This window comes from Nelusetta ayraudi, unplaced genomic scaffold (genome assembly GCF_046127955.1).
Source record: "Nelusetta ayraudi isolate G7.1 ecotype Tasmania unplaced genomic scaffold, CSIRO-AGI_Nayr_v1 ptg000056l, whole genome shotgun sequence".
In the NCBI taxonomy this organism is placed as follows: domain Eukaryota; kingdom Metazoa; phylum Chordata; class Actinopteri; order Tetraodontiformes; family Monacanthidae; genus Nelusetta; species Nelusetta ayraudi.
The window spans coordinates 2,697,235-2,717,614 of record NW_027466106.1 but is presented as its reverse complement, the minus strand read 5'-3'; the positions used below and the strand labels follow the sequence as shown (position 1 = coordinate 2,717,614).

Genomic DNA, 20,380 nt, shown 5'->3' with positions numbered 1-20,380 from the left:
CTGCTGCTGCTGCTGCTGCTGCTGCAGAACAGCCGCTGTTGTAATTACAAAGTTATCATTACTACCGTTACTGTTGAGATTATCATACATTTTGTTTGTAATATTATATTATATTATATTATATTATAATATACTGTATTGTATAGTTGTGCATAGCACTTCAAACACCCTCATCTGTATTTTGTATTTTTGAATATTTGTAAAACTTGTATTATTTAACTGCCACTTGCCACAAATACCATCTTTTGAATCTTTGAATCTTCTGCCATGTTTTGTTTTTGCGCGACTTCTTGAGGCCACATTTGTCATCATCATTGAGCGTCACTGTTGGAGATTCTTCAGGCTGCGGATGTTGTGTCTTTTTTGGCCTTTGTTATGACTAGTTGGAGTTTATATTTCACTGTGCTGTTATTAAATTCCTAAAAACCAGCATTTAAAACAACGGAACGAGATTCCTTTTTTTCTTTTATCTTGAAATTATTCCGTTGCATAGAGAGATTTGATCATGGGAATTTGTATTCAATAGCGAGTAGCTTGATCAAACAGAGTGGTCCGTCCTATTTATCCAGCTTGTAATAATGTCTTCCATTGATTCTGAGGAGCTCTGGCGAATCCATCTTGAGGATTTTTATCCCAACCAACTGTTTTCCAGCCATTTTCCGCCACTTACCACAATAATGCAGGCCCGCGTGAACTTTCACACCTTTCTGGACGAGACAAAGTTTCTCCTGGCCTTTTATTGGAGCGCCGTGCTCTTGATTATACGGCCGTGTTCGCCGTCCGCCAGAGGAAGTGAAATGACGTGAGGCCGGTGGAGGCGGCGAGGTCTTTCGATCTCCGGCCCTGCCGCCATTCATCACCGCGACATATGCAAATGAGTGCAGGGTGTCGCTGAGACTTGCAGACAGCAGGGCCACTGCGTTCGCGCCTGACCTGAATTGAGCGCGTCCATCGTCCAGGATCCAGAGTTTGTGAGATGCGTCGTAATCGTGCACATCTTTGTTATATCAGGTTTGTTTTTTTTTGTTTAGTTTTTTTTATTTTTTGCACATCTGCCAAAAGGTGAGTTGAGCTGGAGATTCGGCCCCCGAGCATCTTGTGTCGTCTCCGCTCGACTTGGCTTTGACTAAGCAATTAACGCGTGTTATTCCTCTGGGTCGTGACAGAGACGGAGGTTTGAGGAGGGGGATGGGGTGGGGTGGGAAACGTGGGGGGGCCGGGGGGGTGATGTAATATTTTTGAACTGCGGCAAAAAAAAAAAAAAAAAAGCCCCACTCCCACTTGAAAAGGAAATGGATGAGCAAAAAGAGCTTCAGCGGCTGAATCCACAGCCTCCTTTTTTCGTGTGATTCCTGAGCTTTGTAGACTCGCTCGTGTGAACATTAAAGAAAGTGTTTCTTCTTCGAGCCAAGCGTGCCAATTCTAAAAAAAAAACAGAAGAAAAAAAAGAGGTGAACACGAAGGCATTTCACATTCTGCTGTCGCGCCTGTTTTCTCTGCATTAATATTCCCCAAACTGCAGGGATTTTTTTTTTCAGTTGTTGTTGTTGTTGTTTTTGACATGAAATATCAAAGTTTCATGAGGTCCTCTAAAGCATCGAACGCCGCTCGCTCTGACATATGGCGAAGGGAGAAAAAAAAAAAGTCTGCGAGGCTGGAGTGACTGCAGCCAAAACCAAGTGGAAATGGAAAATTCATTTAGAAGAAAAGCCTCCGACTGAGTGAGCAATATATCACATTCATAATGAATGATTATGAAAGTTGGAGTCCTCGGGTTTCCAGTTTCCCTCCCCGAGTACTTTATTTTTTTTCCCTGAGAAGTGTGCGGATTGCGTGTTTTCTCTTCAAATTGCTGTTTCTTTTACAAAGTGGTGCTGCTTTTAAGTTCCGCCGCTTGTGATGAGGTGGAGGTGGAGGAGGCGGAGGAGGAGGAGACGCGTGAGGAAGGAATCTATACTTTTTGAAAGTTGCGGCTGCCATCGATGTGCGTGTAAATCCGTTGTGAGCTGTCAGCCACTCGTGCCCCTTGCTTACACTTGGCCTAATGAATCATTAATTGGGTGCCGCGGCCGCAGCCCCGCACTGAGTCAGAGCAGAATTAAGTCTCGATCCGGCGAAGCCGACGGAGAACAAAAGGAGCTCGGGAGCCTCGGAGTCTTTTCCTTCTCCGCGGCTTTCAATCCGACAGCGCCAGCGTTCCTGGATGACGCCGCCGCACTGGCTGATCCACGATTGTTTACTGTATTTTCTATTAATTATTCCACAACCTGATATTTCCAGGCTTGAAACACATAAGTGAGTCGGTTTTGCATGAAATGATGTCCTGATAAATGATGTATTTGCGAGAAAAGTTGCTACCAAGTAGAGAAACCTTCACTCTCAGGGTTGTTTGACTGGCATATATAGTGATATTTCACAGAGGCCCTCTTGATCTGAAAGCTTTGCCACAGTTTAAACGTTCCCCACACAATGTTTACTGCAGAGTTATATAATCCGACGGCATTACGCCTGAATTTCAAACAACAAGAGCAAAAAAAAAAAAAAGGAAAATCCTTCCGATGGCGTCAAGGGCGTTTTATTCACTTTTCATCAGCTCCAAAATTCTTTCATTAGCTGCCTGTTGAGACTCAGGCGTCACAGCCTTGCAGTCATTAGCATACACCTCGGTGCCATTATCCATTTGTCGGGTAATAAATTGTAACCCCGACGAATAAATGGCTGCTGGCCTCCCACCGGACGAGCGAAATGAAAACAAATCATGCAGTAATTTGGTGCAAACCCCCGAAAGGCTCCACACAACTTTCCCTCCCGCTCACTGAGGGTTTTTTTTATTTTTTGCGACTTGCTTGACTCCGCCACGTTTGTCTGGAACTTTGACCAAATCGGCTCAGAATTTTTTTTTTTGGGGGTGGAGTGATGTTCTCGGCCTTGTGCACGGTGGCTCGCTTCCTGAATCTTTTCACTGGCTTTTGTTTCTCCCGAGGAGAAGAGGCTCTCAATAAGACGGCTGCTTCCTGTCTGTCTGTCTGTCTGTCTGTCTGTCTGCGTCAGGGTGCGTGTGTACGTGCACGGCGGAGGCTCAGCTGCTCTAATTGGTAATAACCCTTCAGCTGTCACAACAGGGGGCTCGCAGCAGCTTTTCAGACAGAAACACGACTCGCTTGTTTCCTGTTTTATCACCGGCATTGGGTTTTAGTTTCTGGGGGCTTTGAGTTTGGAGAGACGCTAGCTGCGTTTCCATGACCCCTAGAATTGCGCAATAAAACGAAATATCGCAATAAAAAACTGGTCGTGGAAATGCCGAAACTTGGAAAAAAATCTCTAATATCGCTAAAAGGTTTTGACACGCTCATGAGGGGGTTTTTCAGACGTATCGATATAGAGGTGTAGCGCCAAAGTGTCACTTTTTTCGCATTTCCCTGTCACCGTAGGTGGTCACGTGACCAGTTCACCTCAAGTGAAAATGGCGCGTTATGTTTGGATGGAGGAAGAGGCTGAATATTTTTTTTTTTTACAAGTAATGAAAGAGAAAAATACAACAACCATTCTTGACAGCAAACGCACACAAACAAACAAAAGCAAACGTAATTCTCTCCCGCTTCACAGACGCTTGCTACGGGCCGTTTACCAGATTGATATGTGAACTCAATTCAAAACGATTTGGCAAAAGTTCCAAATGCTGTTCCGCTTCATTTCCTGATATTACAGCTCAACGTGCACTCTTACTATTATTAACGTTCTCAGATACGGTTCTCAGCTCTCAGAGTGTCGTGTCCCTCAGTCCCCAGTTTTGTCCCCACTGTTTACGACTTTACTGTTTGTGCTGCATTAAAAGGTCAAACCGGACAAATAACTCGCGAAAAGGCAAACAAATGGTTGGGAAACGTTGTTCCCATGATTTATCGAGGCAAGTTTTCCTTTTTCTTTTCTTTTTTTCAATCCCCACCCACCCCCCCGCCCCCCGCTTCCATCTGAAGCGGCTCCTTGAAAACACAAACATATCTCGCTGTCTTCCATGTCGAATTGCGGACACGACATTTAAAAAAAAAAATGTGTGTCTCACTGAAGTATGAGAGGTGCTTCCTTTCATCTCTATTGTTTGTTTGTCAGACACGCAGCTCCAAGGAACCCAAGACTTTGTCTCCCAGAAGTCGTTAATGTTGACCTTTTCCCGGAGTTATGGCTGCTTTTTGCCGACCTCAATGTCCAGAGGAAGTATTCCGTGACTCTCGGCGGTCTCGCATGACGAAAGTCAGAAATATTTTTCGGCTGATGGAAGTGCCCACCTAATTTGAAAGCCGAGAGTATCCTACTGTTGGTGCTGGCGCCTGCGACGGTGCAGTTAAATTCCTTTGTGTCTGTATAATTCATTTGACCCCCCCCTCTCTCCTCTTTTGTAACGCAGCCTCCTTTGTATCTCGCTCCCCTTCGTGTCTCAGTTTGGGGTCGCCGGCTAAACGAAATTGGAACAAAGCGCTCGCCGCTCTCGCATTTCCGATGACTGATGGCGGGCGCGAGATGAAAGGCCTAATGTAAAGAGCCGCCGCGCCTCCTGCAGCCTCCTCCTGCAGCCTCACCAGAGCACTTCTCCCTCCAGGAGCACGAGGCTCTGGCGCTCAAACGCAGGCAGGCAGGCAGGCAGGCGCGTTCCGCCTCGGTCGTGTCCACCCCTCCCTCGCTGTTCTTTCCCACTTTCTCCGAGGTGCCGTATACTTCACGGGAGGGCTGGAGAACGGCCCACGCAGTTTTGGCTGAATGAACGCGCTAAGAGCTTTTGGGATTCTGAATTCTTTTAGCCCTGTTATTCTTATTTATTTATTTACCTATTTTTTTTTAGTAGGTTGAGCCCCGACCCAGCGGCCGTCTCTAAATGGGCGAAAGAAATTTCTCACCGCACGCATCGTTTATCAGGCAAACTCACCTTTCCTGATTCATTTCACACAACCCCAGGTTAACACCAGCTGCTTATTTGTGCAAAGAATGAGAGAGAAAAAAAAGGTTGTTTGCTTGGTCCTTGGTCTTGCTGCTGAATGAAAGAAAGCAGTGATGCAAAATGGATGGATGGATGGACAGTGGGCAGATGGATGGATGGATGATATATGGGTGGTTGATTGAAGTATGGAAGGCAGATGGGAGGATGGATGGATGATAAATGGATGGATGGATGGATGATATATGGGTAGTTGAATAGATGTTTGGATGATGAATGGATGGATGGATGCTGGACAGATGGATTAATGATGTATGGATGGATGGTTGATGGATGGATGGTATGGAGGGTTGGATGGATGAATGGTATGGGGTGTATGGATGGATGGGTGGCTGGATGGATGATATATGCCTGGTTGAATAGATGTTTGGATGATGAATGGATGGATGGAAGGTTGATGGATAGATGAGTGGACAGATGGATGGTATGGGGTGGATGGATGGATGGATGGTATGAGGTGAATGGATGGCTGGATGGATGAATGGATGGATGATGGTGGATGGATGGATGGATGGATGGATGATATATGCCTGGTTGAATAGATGTTTGGATGATGAATGGATGGATGGATGGTTGATGGGTAGATGAGTCGATGGATGGATGGTATGGGGTGAATGGATAGATGGCTGGATGGATGGTATGGGGTGGATGGATGGATGGATGGTATGAGGTGAATGGATGGCTGGATGGATGAATGGATGGATGGATGATGGTGGATGGATGGATGGATGATAGATGCCTGGTTGAATAGATGTTTGGATGATGAATGGATGGATGGATGGTATGAGGTGAATGGATGGTTGGATGGATGAGGGATGGATGGATGGATGGATGGATGAGGGATGGATGGATGGTATGAGGTGAATGGATGGATGGATGGATGGATGATGATGGATGGATGGATGGTATTGGGTGAATAGATAGATGGACGGATGGAGAGACAGACAGGGGGACAGACTGGTGTTCAGCAGGAGCGCAGTTCCCTCCTGAAGAAGCTTGTGTCGCTCGCTTCACTCCGTGCTCCCGCCCTCCCGTCCTCACACTTTGCGTTTATTCTTTCTTTCCTTCTCCGCCTCTGAGCCGTTCACACCTTCCGCCTCCTCTCTCGCCGTCCGCTCACATCCAGGGGAGCTCTGATTGAGTTTCTTTTTCTTTTTTTCTTTGGTGGACAGTGGACTTGACTTTCCAGACGCTCCGTGGGAGATAAAAGAAGTTTCTTTTTTTTTTTTGTTGCGCTGGTCGACATCAAAGCGGGCACCTTCTTCTCCTCCTCCTTCTCCTCCTCCTTCTCCTCCCCTCCCCCGCCGCACCTTCGCTCCGTCCCGCTCCCACACATGCCACAACGCGGCCGGATCAAATGTGCATCTCAGGTCAGTGCCGCTTCATGAGGGTTAACGATGTTATGGGATTTTTCTTTTTTTCTTCACACTCTGTCCGGAGGGGCTCCTCGTCCTCCGGCCTCCTCCACTCCTCCGGTCGCTCAAACGAAACTCGTTTGGCGGAGCCCTCGTACATGCAAATGACTCTGACGTGGCTCAGATCTGTCAGTGTGTCACCGTCAGTCAGCAGGATGCTCGTGAAGGAGCCGCCTGGATTGAGGCGAGCTGAAGTCAGGGGTGGTGGTGGTGTCGGGGTGGTTGTGGTGGCGGGGGTCTTATTGCACTGATGTGCCATCAGCAATCGAGCTGTTTTCTACTCGTCATTCCTTCCTCCCCTCCCCGAAAAAATCACGCAGTCTTTCTTTTGCGTGCGCATGCAGCGCCGATTTTGCAGCTGTTCTTCAGCCCGAAGCTTCTGCATTCGTGCTCAGTGCACATGCAGTGAACACATTGCTGCTGCTGCTGCTGCTGCTGCTGCTGCTGCTGCTGCTGCTGCTGCACATGGAGATCCATATGAAGCCTTCATATCCGGCCCATGCAAGACCAAATTGTCATCGGCTGACCTTAACTGAGTCTCAATGGCTCGCTAAAGCCATCTGTGTGCGTGTGCGTGTGCGTGTGCGTGCGCGTGCGCGTGTGCTTCATCAGCCGCAGCTCCAGATCAATTTGCGGCGACGACAAACAGCTTTTTCTATGGTGCGATGCAGTCGGCAGGTATTCCTGCCTCCCGCCTCACGAGCCAGTTGCTGTTACGCAACGCGATGGTTTCTGGCAGCAGCGGCTCGCCACGTGTCACGGCGAGAGTCATCAAACGCGCCGCGGCCGCTGACAGGCTTGGCTGACACGCAAAGGCCAGGGGACGTTTGAGGCTACCAGCAGAGTTCTCACAATTTCTTTTTTTTTTTTTCCCGATGAAAAAAAAAAAAAAAAAAATTGAATACACAAACTTGCAGAAATACAACGGGAGGTTTTCATCTGCTGCTGTCGCTGGTTTCCATTGAAATTGATCTTGATCATAGGTGGTTTGTGCACGTTGCCGGATTGCATAACGAGAGCCAAACTCTCTCGCCGTTTGCATCCAGGCTGAAGTGTCTCCACCGGGAGGAACTCTTCACTTAAAGAGAATTGGGAAACAAGAAGAGGTCGGGGTCGCGTCCGTTTATCTTTGTTCCCTTGTTTCTTGGAAAGGCGGTTTAAGGAAACAAACACAGCGGCACGTTGAACTGCCATGGATCATTTTCAGACAGATTTATGACAGACTTTGCAACAGGAGCAGATGTATGTACGTGTTTGGCAGCTGCGTTCCCCTGACCCCATACAATTGCAATAAAAAAAACTGGTCGTGGAAACACCTAAACTTCGGGGGTGGGGGGTTTGACGCTCTCATGAGGTGTTTTTTTTTTAGATGTATCATAGCTGTTTTCACGTCCGACTTCAGACAAATGTCAATCTGATTTCCAGGTTAAACAGTCAAAGTGAAAACTGACCCGTTCGTCGTCCGCTGTCGATTTTCATTTGGCTTTTTCATCTCGAACCCAGACTGTCTCTGTCTCATTTTTGTCCGCGCGCCCCTCATCAGTTTGCTTCCTTTACAGTCTCCCGGGCTTTATTGTGGCTGTTTTCTCTTCCATCCGTTTCCCGATCAATTTGGCCTCATTTCCTCCCAGTTGCTCCACCTCGACGGGCCGAGGCTGGTTCAAGGAAGCGTCGCATCTTCGGATCATCGGCTGCAGTCGTGAGCGTCAGTCTGGGAAGCTTTGCCCCGAGCTTGCTTATTATCCGTGCACGGCAATGCAAAGCAATATATGGAGGTTAAAGGAAGTTCGAAGAAACTTGTTTCCTAACTTTATTGCTGCATTGCCACACTGGTTGATTTTGGTAAATAACACTTCAATAGCAGTTCAAGAAAGATTACAGAAGACGTAAACAGGAAATTTACAACAACAAAAAAAACATCTTGACAAAATAAAAAAAATCTTTTTTTTCCTTCTATCCGAGAAAAAGAACAAATTGTGCTGGGTTCATCCTCCCCTGCCAAGTAGGGGGAGGGTCGGAGAGTTCAACTTCCTCAGTAGGAGCTGAAACTGTATCACGGTCACGGCCAAAATCACACTTTGTAATCCAATGAAACATGTAAATTATTTATTCGCCAAATCAAACAAACACCCTTATCAGGTGCTTAAAGGCCTTTCACCTCGTCCATCAGACTGACTGAGTGATCCAATCTAAAACAAGCTCAGTAGCTGAGTGGGATTCATTGTGTCTTCATTTTCTGCGATTGTTAGTATTTTTCTTCTACAACAGACACATTAACATTTCCGACGTCGTCTTGGTACATTAACATGTTTTCGACGTAAACTTCCGTCTTCCCCCGTAACCGTCGAAATCAAGGTACGAAGACGGCTTCTAAAATAGTTGTGTGTCTGTTTTGGAAGAGAAATACGAACAGTCGTATCGCTCAAGCTCAACTCCGTGTGGAGAACTGAAAATTAAAGCTGTGCTTTGACACATGTGATCTCCAGTGTCATACATGATGATGGCAGTATGTTTAAAGGAGTGGGTGTGTATGTGTGTGGGTGGGTGGGTGGGGGGGGCGCGCACAGCTGCGCTGTCGGTTAATCGGATGCACTCGCACGCACACACGCACACACACACACACACACACACACACAGCCACTTTACATAAAGGCTCCAGCCGACGCCGGAGGAGAAAGTCTTTGTTTTTACAGTCCAGCTCAGCCCTAATTTCAGTTAAGCTCTTTCAGGCCCCTTTGATATCCTGCACTTGGGTTTCCCAGCTGATGCACATAAACCAATTAACAGAGTGGCCCTGTCATGTTCCGGGGCTTGAAAGGAGCCTCAGTGAAATATCTCCTGACCAGGCAGTACGTGCCTCCAGCGCCGAGCAGCCAACACTTTTTGGGAGTCTTCGCAACATCCGATTCGGCAGATTTGACAAGTGCGCCCGCAACGTTGCCCTCTGATGGAGACACTCTGGTGATTCTGGTAGGTTCAGGGCCAACCTACACACAAAACTCACATTAGCTGCGTTTCCATTACCCCAAGAATTGCGCAAAACCTAAATATCGCAATAAAAAACTGCAAATGGAAACCCTTCGAAAAAACCTCTCAAATGTCACTAAAAGGTTTTTTTTACGCTTTTCAGACTTATTGATTTAGTCAAAATAAGGAGGGAGGCTGCACCAAGCGGACGCCTCTCCTCAAAACTCAGGCAACTCGTAGTTGTCTTGCATACTTAACACTCGAGCGATCAAAAAGCCTTGATGCCATTGAAGTGTAAAAAAAAAAAAAAAAAAAATCTGAATGGAAAAACCTTCCGTGGTAAGCGTGGGAAAAGTCGCTTTCTTTATAGCTATTCAGTAGATTCCCTAAAGTGGTTTTAATCGCTCCATACGCTCACGATTTGCAGCGCGGCGCTGTGTGTCTTCCGCAGTCCTCCTTATCAGCGCGAGCAGATGGAGAGCGTCCGACTGAGAGCCTCGGTCTGGCTCCATGTATGTCATAACTAAGAGGATGACCTTGGCTCAATCTCAACTGTTCAACCATAAAGAAGCGCACGGACACACACACACACACACACACACACACACACACACACACACACACACACACACACACACACACACACAAACACAAACACACACTCCGACCCTCGCCAGTTTCCCCATCCCCGCATCTGTGTCTTCTTACTTGTCGCTGTCTGTCACAGACACACTCTTGCGTCGCTGGCTGCGCCACACATTCCTGCGCGCGGTGTTACAGTTGGAGACGCTCTGCGCTCCCCTTCCAAAAAAGCTGTTTATGACTCGTTAAACCCTCGAGGCTCCTGCGGTGGCGGCGGTCCTGTGATATTTGCCGTTTGGGGCCAAGTGATTAAAACGCAAATAAACAAACAAGCACGCTTTTAACTTAGGATTTTGATCGAGTTTTCAATTTCACTTTTCATATCCAGCTGGTCAGAATTTTATTGGCATCAATGGAGGGGGAGGAGGAGGAGGAGGAGGAGGAGGCGGAGGCTGGGGTTAAACCTTGGACTGCCAATAGGAGGGGCTCCACTGATTTCAGCAGATTTGAACGCATTAAGGTTTGTTTATGTATTACAATATGATTCAATGAACAGAATGTTCAGACGGCGGGGTGTCTTGGATTCTCTTTTGAGCACGTAGCAGCTTCTTTTTTTTTTTAAAGCGCAATGAAAAGCAAACGGGCAAAGCGCTTATTAGATTTCTGCTGTGTGAAAGGTTCCTCCTTGTGTAAATCCGGGTTTAATCACATCCTACTGAGGCGTCTCTGCTCAGTCTCTGCTCCGGATTCTTCCCGACTCTGCCGAGTTTTTGACTTGTGCAACATCAATCTCCAGCGGCATCATTCAAGGTCAGTATTCTCCCAACGGAGGGGAGGGATACGTGGTAGGGAGAGATAAACGTCCTCCGGAAGGTGATTTAGGCGCATTTTGGGACGGCGAACTTCAGCAGTTAGCAGCGCCGCCGCCGCGGGCAGATTTACGCGGGCAGATTTACGCGGGCAGGTGAGTCAAGCGGCTCCGTCGAGGGCCGAGACCGCGAGCGGAGGGACACAATTCACACGCCGCCCTGCCGGGAAGATTTGCGGGCGCTAATCTGCCTAAATCCAGCCTGCCGTCCGCCCTCGTCGAGGCTTCGGTGTCGCGGCAGAGTCACTCCCTTCCCCTGCTCCTTCCTTTGGGAGACTGATGCATGTTGAAACGCTCAGAGTGTTGTTATTATTAAAGCAGCTCCTGCTGTTACATAACGCACCCATAGATCCCAAAGAATGCAAATGAAGTGACCTGAGTTTTTGCAGGTTTAAAAAGTGACTCTACGGCGACCCCTGTGTCCCATTGCAGCACATTTTCTTGCCGAAAAAGCAAATTAGCCGTCGCCTTTAAAAAAAAAATTAGGTTTCCTGTAAATGTTTACACCTACTTACTGTTTGGGGCAGCGGTTACGTAACACTGTAACAAGTTTCTCTGCAGTATTTCGTGCTTCATTAAGTGCTGCCGGGGTCGGCCAGTGGAGCGGCAAACATTTCGGAGGCCTGCGCATATTTAATGAAGCACAAATAAATTCAATAAGGTTTGTCCTGTTTGGTTTCGCTGAGAAGCAGTATGATTAATGCACTCCTGGTGTACCTGCTTAAGGTCACCTGTAGACTCTTATTATCAGCATTGACACCACGTTTATATGCAAGAAAGGTGGTTCATGATTGTTGTTTTTTTTTTTGGTATTCGTACAATTACATGTTTAATCAATCAATCATTTTTGAAATTAAATAATAAAAAAGTCTAATATTAATGGATCTTGTTGATGCGGTCTACACACTGGAGCTCAGCTAGAATTGAAATTACTTTTTCAACCTCATATTGAAATCTGCATATGAAAGCTGTTAGAAGTTAGTTTTCCTTTCCCCAGCTGTTGTGGCCTTTACATTTCATGCTGTGTGTGTGTGTGTGTGTGTGTGTGTGTGTGTGTGTGTGTGTGTGTGTGTGTGTGTGAGAGAGTATGTGAGACAATTACGAGCCATTTTATTAGTCATAATATCTATAATTGCCATTTCACGGTATTGCAGAAAGCCCCACCCCCACACACACACACACACATACAGTGAACGCGGTATTTTCCATCAACTGAGACCTGATTGTTAGTTTTCTCCTGTATTTAAGGTGAAATTGTCGCTTTGAACCCTTTGCCTTTTTATCCTCTTCCCCCCCCAACCTTGTTGTCATTACGATGATCATCTTCACGAGCCACATATGTAATGTGACCACCTCCCATTAGAGGAGAAAAAAAAAAAAAAACCCTCCTCGGTTGACCTTTGAGGTGTCATTTGCTCTCTGAGAGCGCGGCGGCCGCGGCGATGTTGGCGTGTTGGCATGCGGCGGCGTGCGGGAAGCCTCCTCCACCGTGTCGACCTGCATCGCGCCGCAGGCCTGCTCAGATGACTTTTGCCTTTAATAACAGCTTTTAGTCTGGGAATCGCGCTCCATTACTTTTGATTGTTTTAAATGTGGAGCTCTGCTACCCCCTCCTCCTCCACCACCATCAACCCACCCACCCTCCCCCAAGCCCTCCACCCCCCCACCCCCTTGCTTGCACGTTTGCATTTGTCTCTCCAGACTTGAGGGCTGTTATAATGAGCTCTCCGAAGGTCTGCTTCCTCAGACCCTTGGCGAGGTTCAGCTATGTGCAGCAGGCGATTCCACTAGACCAGCACCATAAAAGGCAGGAGCGCCTCTCTAGACATGAAGACGTGCCATTCTTCCCTTTGACAGATATTATCCAGCGTGGAACGGCGGCCGCCCTCCTCGAGGTTCTCCCCCTGATTAAACGACGCCGCGTTGAAAAAAAAGAGAAGAACGACGTCAAAAGGAGAAACGAGAGTTGCGGCGGCGGCAACTCAGCACTGACACATGAAACGGGCGGGAGGCAGGATGTATGTTTTCTGGGGTCAGCGGGGTCGGCGACCTCGACCGTGCTGATGCGTACGTGCCGGCCCACCTGCTCCCCAGCCGCCAGTCTGCTGGAGGTGCTTCACTTCCTAATTTGGCATTGGCCATCATTAACTCGTTACCGTGTGTCCGCTGTCCCTCTGGCCTCCCCGCAGACTCCGAGGCCCCGCCGCCTGAGGAGGACCACCTCGCAGCCTCCCGCCAGACGACATGGACGCCAAGGGCTGCGCCGCTGAAAGGTGACCTCCAGACACTCCACCTCCACCAAAAAAAGTATTTGGTGAGTCAGAGGACTCCTCGCACTCGCGAAGCGCCGCCGTGCAAGTGTGTTGACATGGATTCGCGCCGCAGTTGTTGATTAGACATTTCGGCTCAGCTAAAACACAATAATGAGCCACTTTTGCGCCCAGTTTTGGCCTTTTGAAACAAAGATCTGATTGACCTTTCAGTGCTTCTGAGCCAACCAAGTGCCTTTGTGCCCATTTTAAGCAACATTTACCTTCCTGCTGCGTTCTACCGATCGCCTGGCCCTCCCTGGTTTTCAGATTGGCATTTTGTGATGTCACAAAGGGCGCTGCCAAGTCAGTGACCGTACCCCTTGCTGCAAAACTTTTTCAACCACCATTTTTTTCAGTGTTGATCTTAATATTTTTTTTTATAATCGTTTTCCTCCTCACAATAAGAACGCAGTAAGAAAGCCTAAACTCTACAATTTTGCAATTCATCCGCTTGCCTATCAAACAGTTGTGAAAATGTTGCCAAATTGTTTTTGTTCGCATGCTAATTCCGAGATTTTTATGAACATAAGTGCCCATTTGCCCGCACAGTGCGGCCATCAATGGCAGCAGGTGCAAAAACCACCTGCCAGTGAATACCTGTGGGGAGTGAATTTAAATAGACGTAATCAAAAACAGCCTGAACAACCGTCATACAATTGCCGCAGCGACTGCTACCGATCTAAATAATGCATGTGGGCAATCACATATAATATGATGTGAAATAATGTGTGCAGGCCAGGCCAGGAAATTCCATTTAAAGCTGAATAACAGCCCTATAGGAGAGCGGGCGCAAACAGAAGTTGCAAACAGATTTATATTATCCTAGTAAATCAGTCAATATGTGGCCGTCGGTGTCGGCCTGGCGGGCCGCAACGAAATAATTAAAATGCGGTGCGCCGGCTCCGAGCGGCGGCCTTTGCGTGCGCCTTGAAATACGAGTCCGAGTTTATGTTTTAATGAAGTAGCCGTTTGAGAGAGAGCGCCTCCTTATGGCTTTGAACTGAAAGGGACGATTGATGGTGGAGCCGAGAGCCTCCGGCTTTAATCAATCCAATCTCCCTAAGTGATAGTATTGCAAATAAACATTCAAGAAGTGAAGGAGCACAAAACGATTGTAATCAACGGGCCGGTGGCGAGGCCCATTTCTCGCGGCGGACGTGTGCACGAGCGTGCGCGCCGTCACCCAGTGCGTGGTTGGGTCGGTTTACGGCTCGCCGCTGCAGGAGCGTTAATAAAACAACAGTTCCTCTGTAAAGCGGTCGAGCACTGGGCAGAATCCAGCCACAATGCAGTCAGTTGGGGGTCAGAGGAACTGGATGAGGACGATCGAGAAAACTAGAATATTGATATTTGAGAGCGTAAAATATTTATGGCATGTGACCATTATGGTCCAGGCTCGCAGTAGAGAAGCAGCAGGGTCCCGGGGTGAAGCTTGTGTGGAAACCGAAACCGCTTCTGTGCCAAAAATCAAAGCTGTGTGAGTTTTTTTTTTTGGTAACCCGGGCCCATTGAGCTGGAGCTCGACTTGAAAATGGTGCTCTTGAAAGTTGGCTCCAGATCACCTGGATGAGGTGGTCCAGGAGCTTCAAACCAAGTGCTGCAGGTGCTTGGCTTGAAGTCAACACGGAGCGAGAGCTGAGTCAGCAGCCGGAAGTAACGCGCTGGTAATGTGCTGCCTTTGCAACAGGCGCTGGAGGATCTTTTTGAGTCCATGTGGACGAGGGTGGTCCTCACGTCTCGCACCAGGGCTTCTCCAACCCTTTTGTGTCGTCCAGTCTGTCATCATTTGGTAAACTTTGACGCTTTTGTGCATCCAGCACCTGGGGATATCACTTCATTAACAATAGTCTAACAAATAATAACTTCCATTTGTTTTTGTGCCTCTAATGCAGCCAAACCACAACATTTCTGGCAAAATATTTCATGATAGCTAGATAGATAGATAGATAGATAGATAGATAGATAGATAGATATAATGTGTTCTTTTTTTCTTTTGCCTTGGCGAGCGGCGCTGAACTTCACACAAACAGAAAGTGAGATGAAGCGGCTGTTTGGGGAGGAGGTGAGGCCCCCGGGGGGGCTGTCTGATGGAGTCTCGGCTGCTCAGTGATTGGGCAGAAAGAAAGGATCACAGCTGCGGCGATGCAGAACCTCAGCTGAGTCATCCCTTCTTTTGTCCAGGCTGTGTCCCTCTCACTCACTCGCTTGCTCGCTCAGTCACTCGGATGTTGCTATAACCCGGCCAAATGTGACTTCAAATCATCCATCAGCTGAAGAGACGGCAAATTTTTTTTTTTTTTTACAAGGCAAGATCGGTGTGTTTGATCAACGCAGCCGGTGCAATTTCGAGAAAGACTGAAAATGTTTCCTGCCGGAGGTTGACGAGATGGATGAGCAACACGTCTCGGCTTTGAAATCACAGCAATCCAGCAGCCTTACGAGGTTAGATAGATAGATAGCTAGATAGATATGGATAGATATGGCTAGATGGATGAAGAGTTCAGTGTTTCTGTTATACTGCCGCTAGTTTCAGACATCGTCGACGTGGCTTACTTCTGACTTCTTTTCCTCAGTGTTCTTTCTAGTTTCGCCCTCTGTGCTGTTTTTGGTTTCCAGGACGGAACACAGGACGCATATTATGTTCGACCTAATGAGTCTAATTTGCTTTTACGCCATATTGCACAATCTTGCAGCCAAAAATCCCCCCCCCCCTTTTTTTCTCCCTCCCTTTGCTTGAGCAGCTCTGCTCCTCCTCCTGCCTCCTTTGTCCGAAGGCACTTCTGGCACAAATTGCCGCCTCTCTCTGTCAATATGTTGAGGCGATCTGCATGTGCATGATAGAGCCCCCCCCCCCCCCCCCCAACCTCCCATGTACAAATGCTCGTACTTCTCTGCTTCTCCCCATCAAAGACTATTATCTCCTGTAAACTTGTCCAAAAATGCTCAGGAACTTATTTCGCCTTTGAGGCGCTTCTATTAAATTCCTTTATCTCTCTGACGGTGAGCTCCGCAGCTTCTGCTGCTTCTGCCTTCTCCTGCTGTGGGCCCCGAAGACCTGATCGCAAAAAAAAGAAAAAAGAAAGAAGACTGAGTTTGCAGAAACAATTCTCGCAGAACTGGGATTTATTTTCTAACTGCTCCTCATCTCTCTTTCTGCCTTTCAGATGCCTATCAACTCCTCTGCATAGAGCCACTTTATCTAGCGGAACATAGCGACTTTATCAGCTCGTCTTTATCTAAGGAATTTGAAAGTATATAAATTGTGCCCTTAAACTGTCTCCCGCTCGACGCCCTCCCGCAAGATTACCATCTCTGTCATTTGCTGGATCAAAAACACCTTTGTGAAACCTCCACTGCGCTCAGCGGATTAGGAAAATCCAGCGTTGCGAATGGCAGTCACAGAAACTTCCTTCGCTCCGCTGGTTCCTCTTTCCTTCCTCATTTTCCTGCAAAACTCCGTTCCTTTGCCTGCCTGTGCTGCCGCCGCACGCGGTCCCACGGCGGCAGGAGACAGACACGACGCCAGCTTCTTCCTCCTGCAGCAGAAACCTGCTGTCAGGCGGCGGGTCGCCCCCTGCTCACTGCTGCCCCCGCGGCCGACCCGCCGACACATCGCCTAGCGGTCTCACCTCTCTGCATGTCTGAAATATTCATTACATCCGTTGCACCACCACTTGTCAATAGACACTCCAGGAATTTCAACAGGAATCCGCTGCTACCAGCCGTCATGAGGGGATCTTAGGGAAAAAAACATGTTTTTCAACATGGGAGATTTTTCGGCTGAGAACTTGGAAAACATGAATTATTCAAACTCGAGTTTGCACTCGGGAAGCAGAAGCACCTGTTTCACGTGCATGTTTTTTTTTGTTTTTTTTCTTTTTTTTTTACCCTATGGCGTGGTTTCGCTTTTGCTCGCGCCCCACGTGCTAGAAGAGCCAATGGGTTTTAATGGACCTCACTCGTGCCGTTACGTAAAAGAAAGAAAAGAAAATGGTGCTCAAGTCCACCAAAGCAGTCCACCCAAAGCCCAGGCAATTACTTTTCAGCGGCTCAGGATGACTGTGTCACACCGGATTGTTGCACAGTATTTATTGACCGGAACGAGGCGCATTTTTATGTGAGTGGAGCAGCAGAAATCCTTTGATACGCCGTAATTCCGCTTCAGTTCCAGAGCTGAGCCTCAGCGCAGGCCGGCCTGGAGTTGAATTGGAGTTTGGCTGAGATGACTTGATCAGAGCAGCACTCAAGTGGTGCAGAGACAGCGGCTGTTGCTCCCAACCAGAAGGAGGTGAAGCAGGACTGCAGGACTGCAGGGCCGCTCGTCTGTCTGGCTGTTTTACCAGCGCTCAACCACATTGCTTCCAATTAAACCATCAAATGATGAATTCAACATGTTTTTGGTGGCTCGGTGTCTCATTTGATACGGACGTGTTTTCTCGGCTGATGCTGGTGGTAGACATGTAATAATGTTGTTTTGTTTTTTTTTTAAAGTCGAAAATTTCCCATTTAATGTTTGTTTGTCCGTATTTTGTGCTGTATGGCTGCTGTGTTAAATCCCATCACAAGCTCAGTTCCTCTGCGTTGAAAGGAATATTTTCCATATACAAGTTATGTGCGAAAACAAAATGAGTCTTTCTCCATTTCTCCCTCACCATCTGTTATTTAGCTGTCATTGCAAAAACATTGCAAAAAAGAAAATGAACAATCTGTGCCAGGGGAGATGAAGGGCAGGAGGTGTGATTCATAGATGCAGCTTCTGTTTGATAAAGAACGAGGAGACGTCAGTCCAGGAGAAACGTGCTCCTCCGACGCCAAAAGGAACCCGCACGGTGAACTTGGCATCCTTTGGAAAATTCCTGACAGTTCTGCAGTTTGTTTGGAACGGCTCAAACTCTTGACTCTAATCTTTCTTCCGCCGCCCGCCTCCAACTTTTTGCTGCGCTTCGGATCGGAACCTCTCCTCCACTTTTAGGGCTCAAGTTGTCCGAAGATCAGAATTGATGATTCTGGCTTTAATTAGTATAGCCTGTTTTAGTGATGTCAGCAATTCTTTACAGGCTATGCTAATCTGTGCCAGAATCAGCAATGCTTTTGGGACGGATGCTTTTTTTTTCTCCGTGACGTGAATTCAGGATCTCTATTGAGCTGTTTCTCTTCTTCTTTACCCTCTTGACTGTCAGGACTGAAGTGGACGCTTTGAAATAAACTCAGAGCAACAGAAGAAACACAAACGGGAGCCCCGGAGGTTTTCTCTGCGAGAAAACAAGCTGTAATTTGTCATTTATATAACGGGAGACGCCGGCCACGGCGGCTGTATTTGCGGCAATCAAGGAGCCTTTGGTGGCGGAGCGCCGCCAGCGCAAATGCCAAAAATGGTGTCGCTCTCTAATCCCCTCTTGTTTTCTCATCTCACCTCTGGATGCTGGAGGAGGGGATTCACGGGTGTGAAAAGTGAGGGCCGCGCTTTCCATTAACCCGCCACGTCGGAGGTGTCCAACCTATACAATCTCAATTTAATCTCACACCATCCACTGAAGAAAAAAAAAAAGAAGCTATTATCAGTGCACGTGGTAGTTTGACCCCCAGGAGGAAAAGTGGATAATCCCTCGTCTTCGTGGACACATCGGACAACATTCCAGTCAGTGTGGTGCAGTAAATATCTTAATTCATAAACCCGGAGTAAAAGGAGTTTTTCTTTTTTTTTTTATGGAAAAACTGACCTGGCGTTGCCTGTATTACAAATAACCAATTAATGTTAATTATCTGTTCTGGACATTAGTGTTGTAGCACTCGAGATTGGTCTTGATCTCAAGACCACTTCTTAAGGGTCTCGGTCTCGTCTTGGACTCGGAGGCATTTCCACTCGGCCTTGTCTCGGTCTCAGACTGGACGGACTCGGGATTTTTGATCAAGACCAGTTGAGACTCAGCCAACACTGCAGTGACAGAAAATAATGGAAAAGAATCCAGCTGCTGCCGTTTAACGCTCTGTTTGTGACACCCAGAGTGACGCAGTCCCTTATTCATAGTTAATTTATTTTTTAATTTAATGAAGCAAAGCTGTTACTTTGAAAATGGTTCAAAATAGTTGGCAAAGCAGCTAAATGTTTTAGAAACTTATTAAAAGATACCTGGATAAAAAATAATTTTGGCTGTGCAATTTAGAAGCAAACTTGAATTTAAATAAGGTGATTTTTTTTTTCTGTTTTGTTGTTATTTTTCTTTGATATATAAAGTCTGGGTTTTATTTCGATCTCGATGCTCTCTAGTCTTGATAATGTCTTGGTCTCGGTTGGTGCGGTCTTGACTGCAACACTACTTACTGTACATAGTTTTATTCACAAAATGAACATGAGACTGCATGCTAATTGCAGTCGTACTTTTTCATTTACAAGGCTGGTTTTCAGACGAGTGTATTCACACAAAGTGGCTCGGCCATGTTTCGAGTGTAAGAGATACGGCGATACCAGTTTGTGACGATTTTTTTTGTGTGCGAACGTGCTGCTGCTGCAGGCGCCGAGCGCAGCGGGAACCCGGCTAACGCCGACTTCCAGGTAAAGCCGCCCGCCATGCAGCGCTCCAAAGGGGCCGGCGCTCTGCAGCGGCTTCTGATTGGCAGCGGGGCAAATGGCAGCAGCATCTCGGAGGCGCTCGGATCGGACCTGGATAAAGATAACGCAAGTAAATAAATAATAAAATGGCAGCGCCACACTGAGACAAAAGCAGAGCAGATAAATGCTTGCACCCATCCGCTAGCACGAGCGCGTGCGGGTCATGCACTAACCCCGGCAGCCTTTGTCTGGCTCTGAGCTGCGGTATAAATCCACCTGTGCAGGCCTGACTGTGCTCTCATTAACATAATCGCCTATAGAGTTTTTCCCCATGAATGACCTTTTAAAGCCTGATGTTTTCCCTAATTTGCCATTAATCATAGTTCAGCTCTAATGCTTCAAACCTGCAGGCTCATATCCTTTCTCTGTCCCCCAAACACACACACACACACTCACACACACACACACACACACACACACAAACATGCATGCACGTACGCACACAGTTTGCCCTGAAACACGCAACATGCTTAAGATCCGCGCTGATTGATTCTGCTTTTTAGCCGCTGCTCCGCTGTGTCATGTTATCTGCAGCCACGCTGACGAATCGTCTGTCTTTATGGCGAAGCGCAATTAACTGGCATGTTTAAGATTCTATTCATCTCTTCCAGCGGTTTCTAAAGCCCTAATGTGGGT

The 20,380-nt window shown here is 47.4% G+C and overlaps 1 protein-coding gene across 5 annotated transcripts in view; it reads left to right on the top strand.

Annotated features, from left to right (window-relative positions):
* Positions 1-20,380, top strand: part of chrm3a (cholinergic receptor, muscarinic 3a) — a 70,025-nt gene that overhangs the window by 12,179 nt on the left and 37,466 nt on the right. The window contains exons 1-2 of one of the 5 annotated variants that reach the window (XM_076038342.1): positions 10,522-10,764; positions 13,012-13,095. The exons of 1 other annotated variant lie outside the window; for it this stretch is intronic. In XM_076038342.1, the coding sequence (XP_075894457.1) occupies positions 13,067-13,095 (29 nt within the window). In that variant the 5' untranslated portion in view covers positions 10,522-10,764; positions 13,012-13,066. Of the gene's footprint in view, positions 1-10,521; positions 10,765-13,011; positions 13,137-20,380 lie in introns of those variants that run through there. 3 more of the 5 variants (XM_076038345.1, XM_076038340.1, XM_076038344.1) reach the window with 3 other exon arrangements.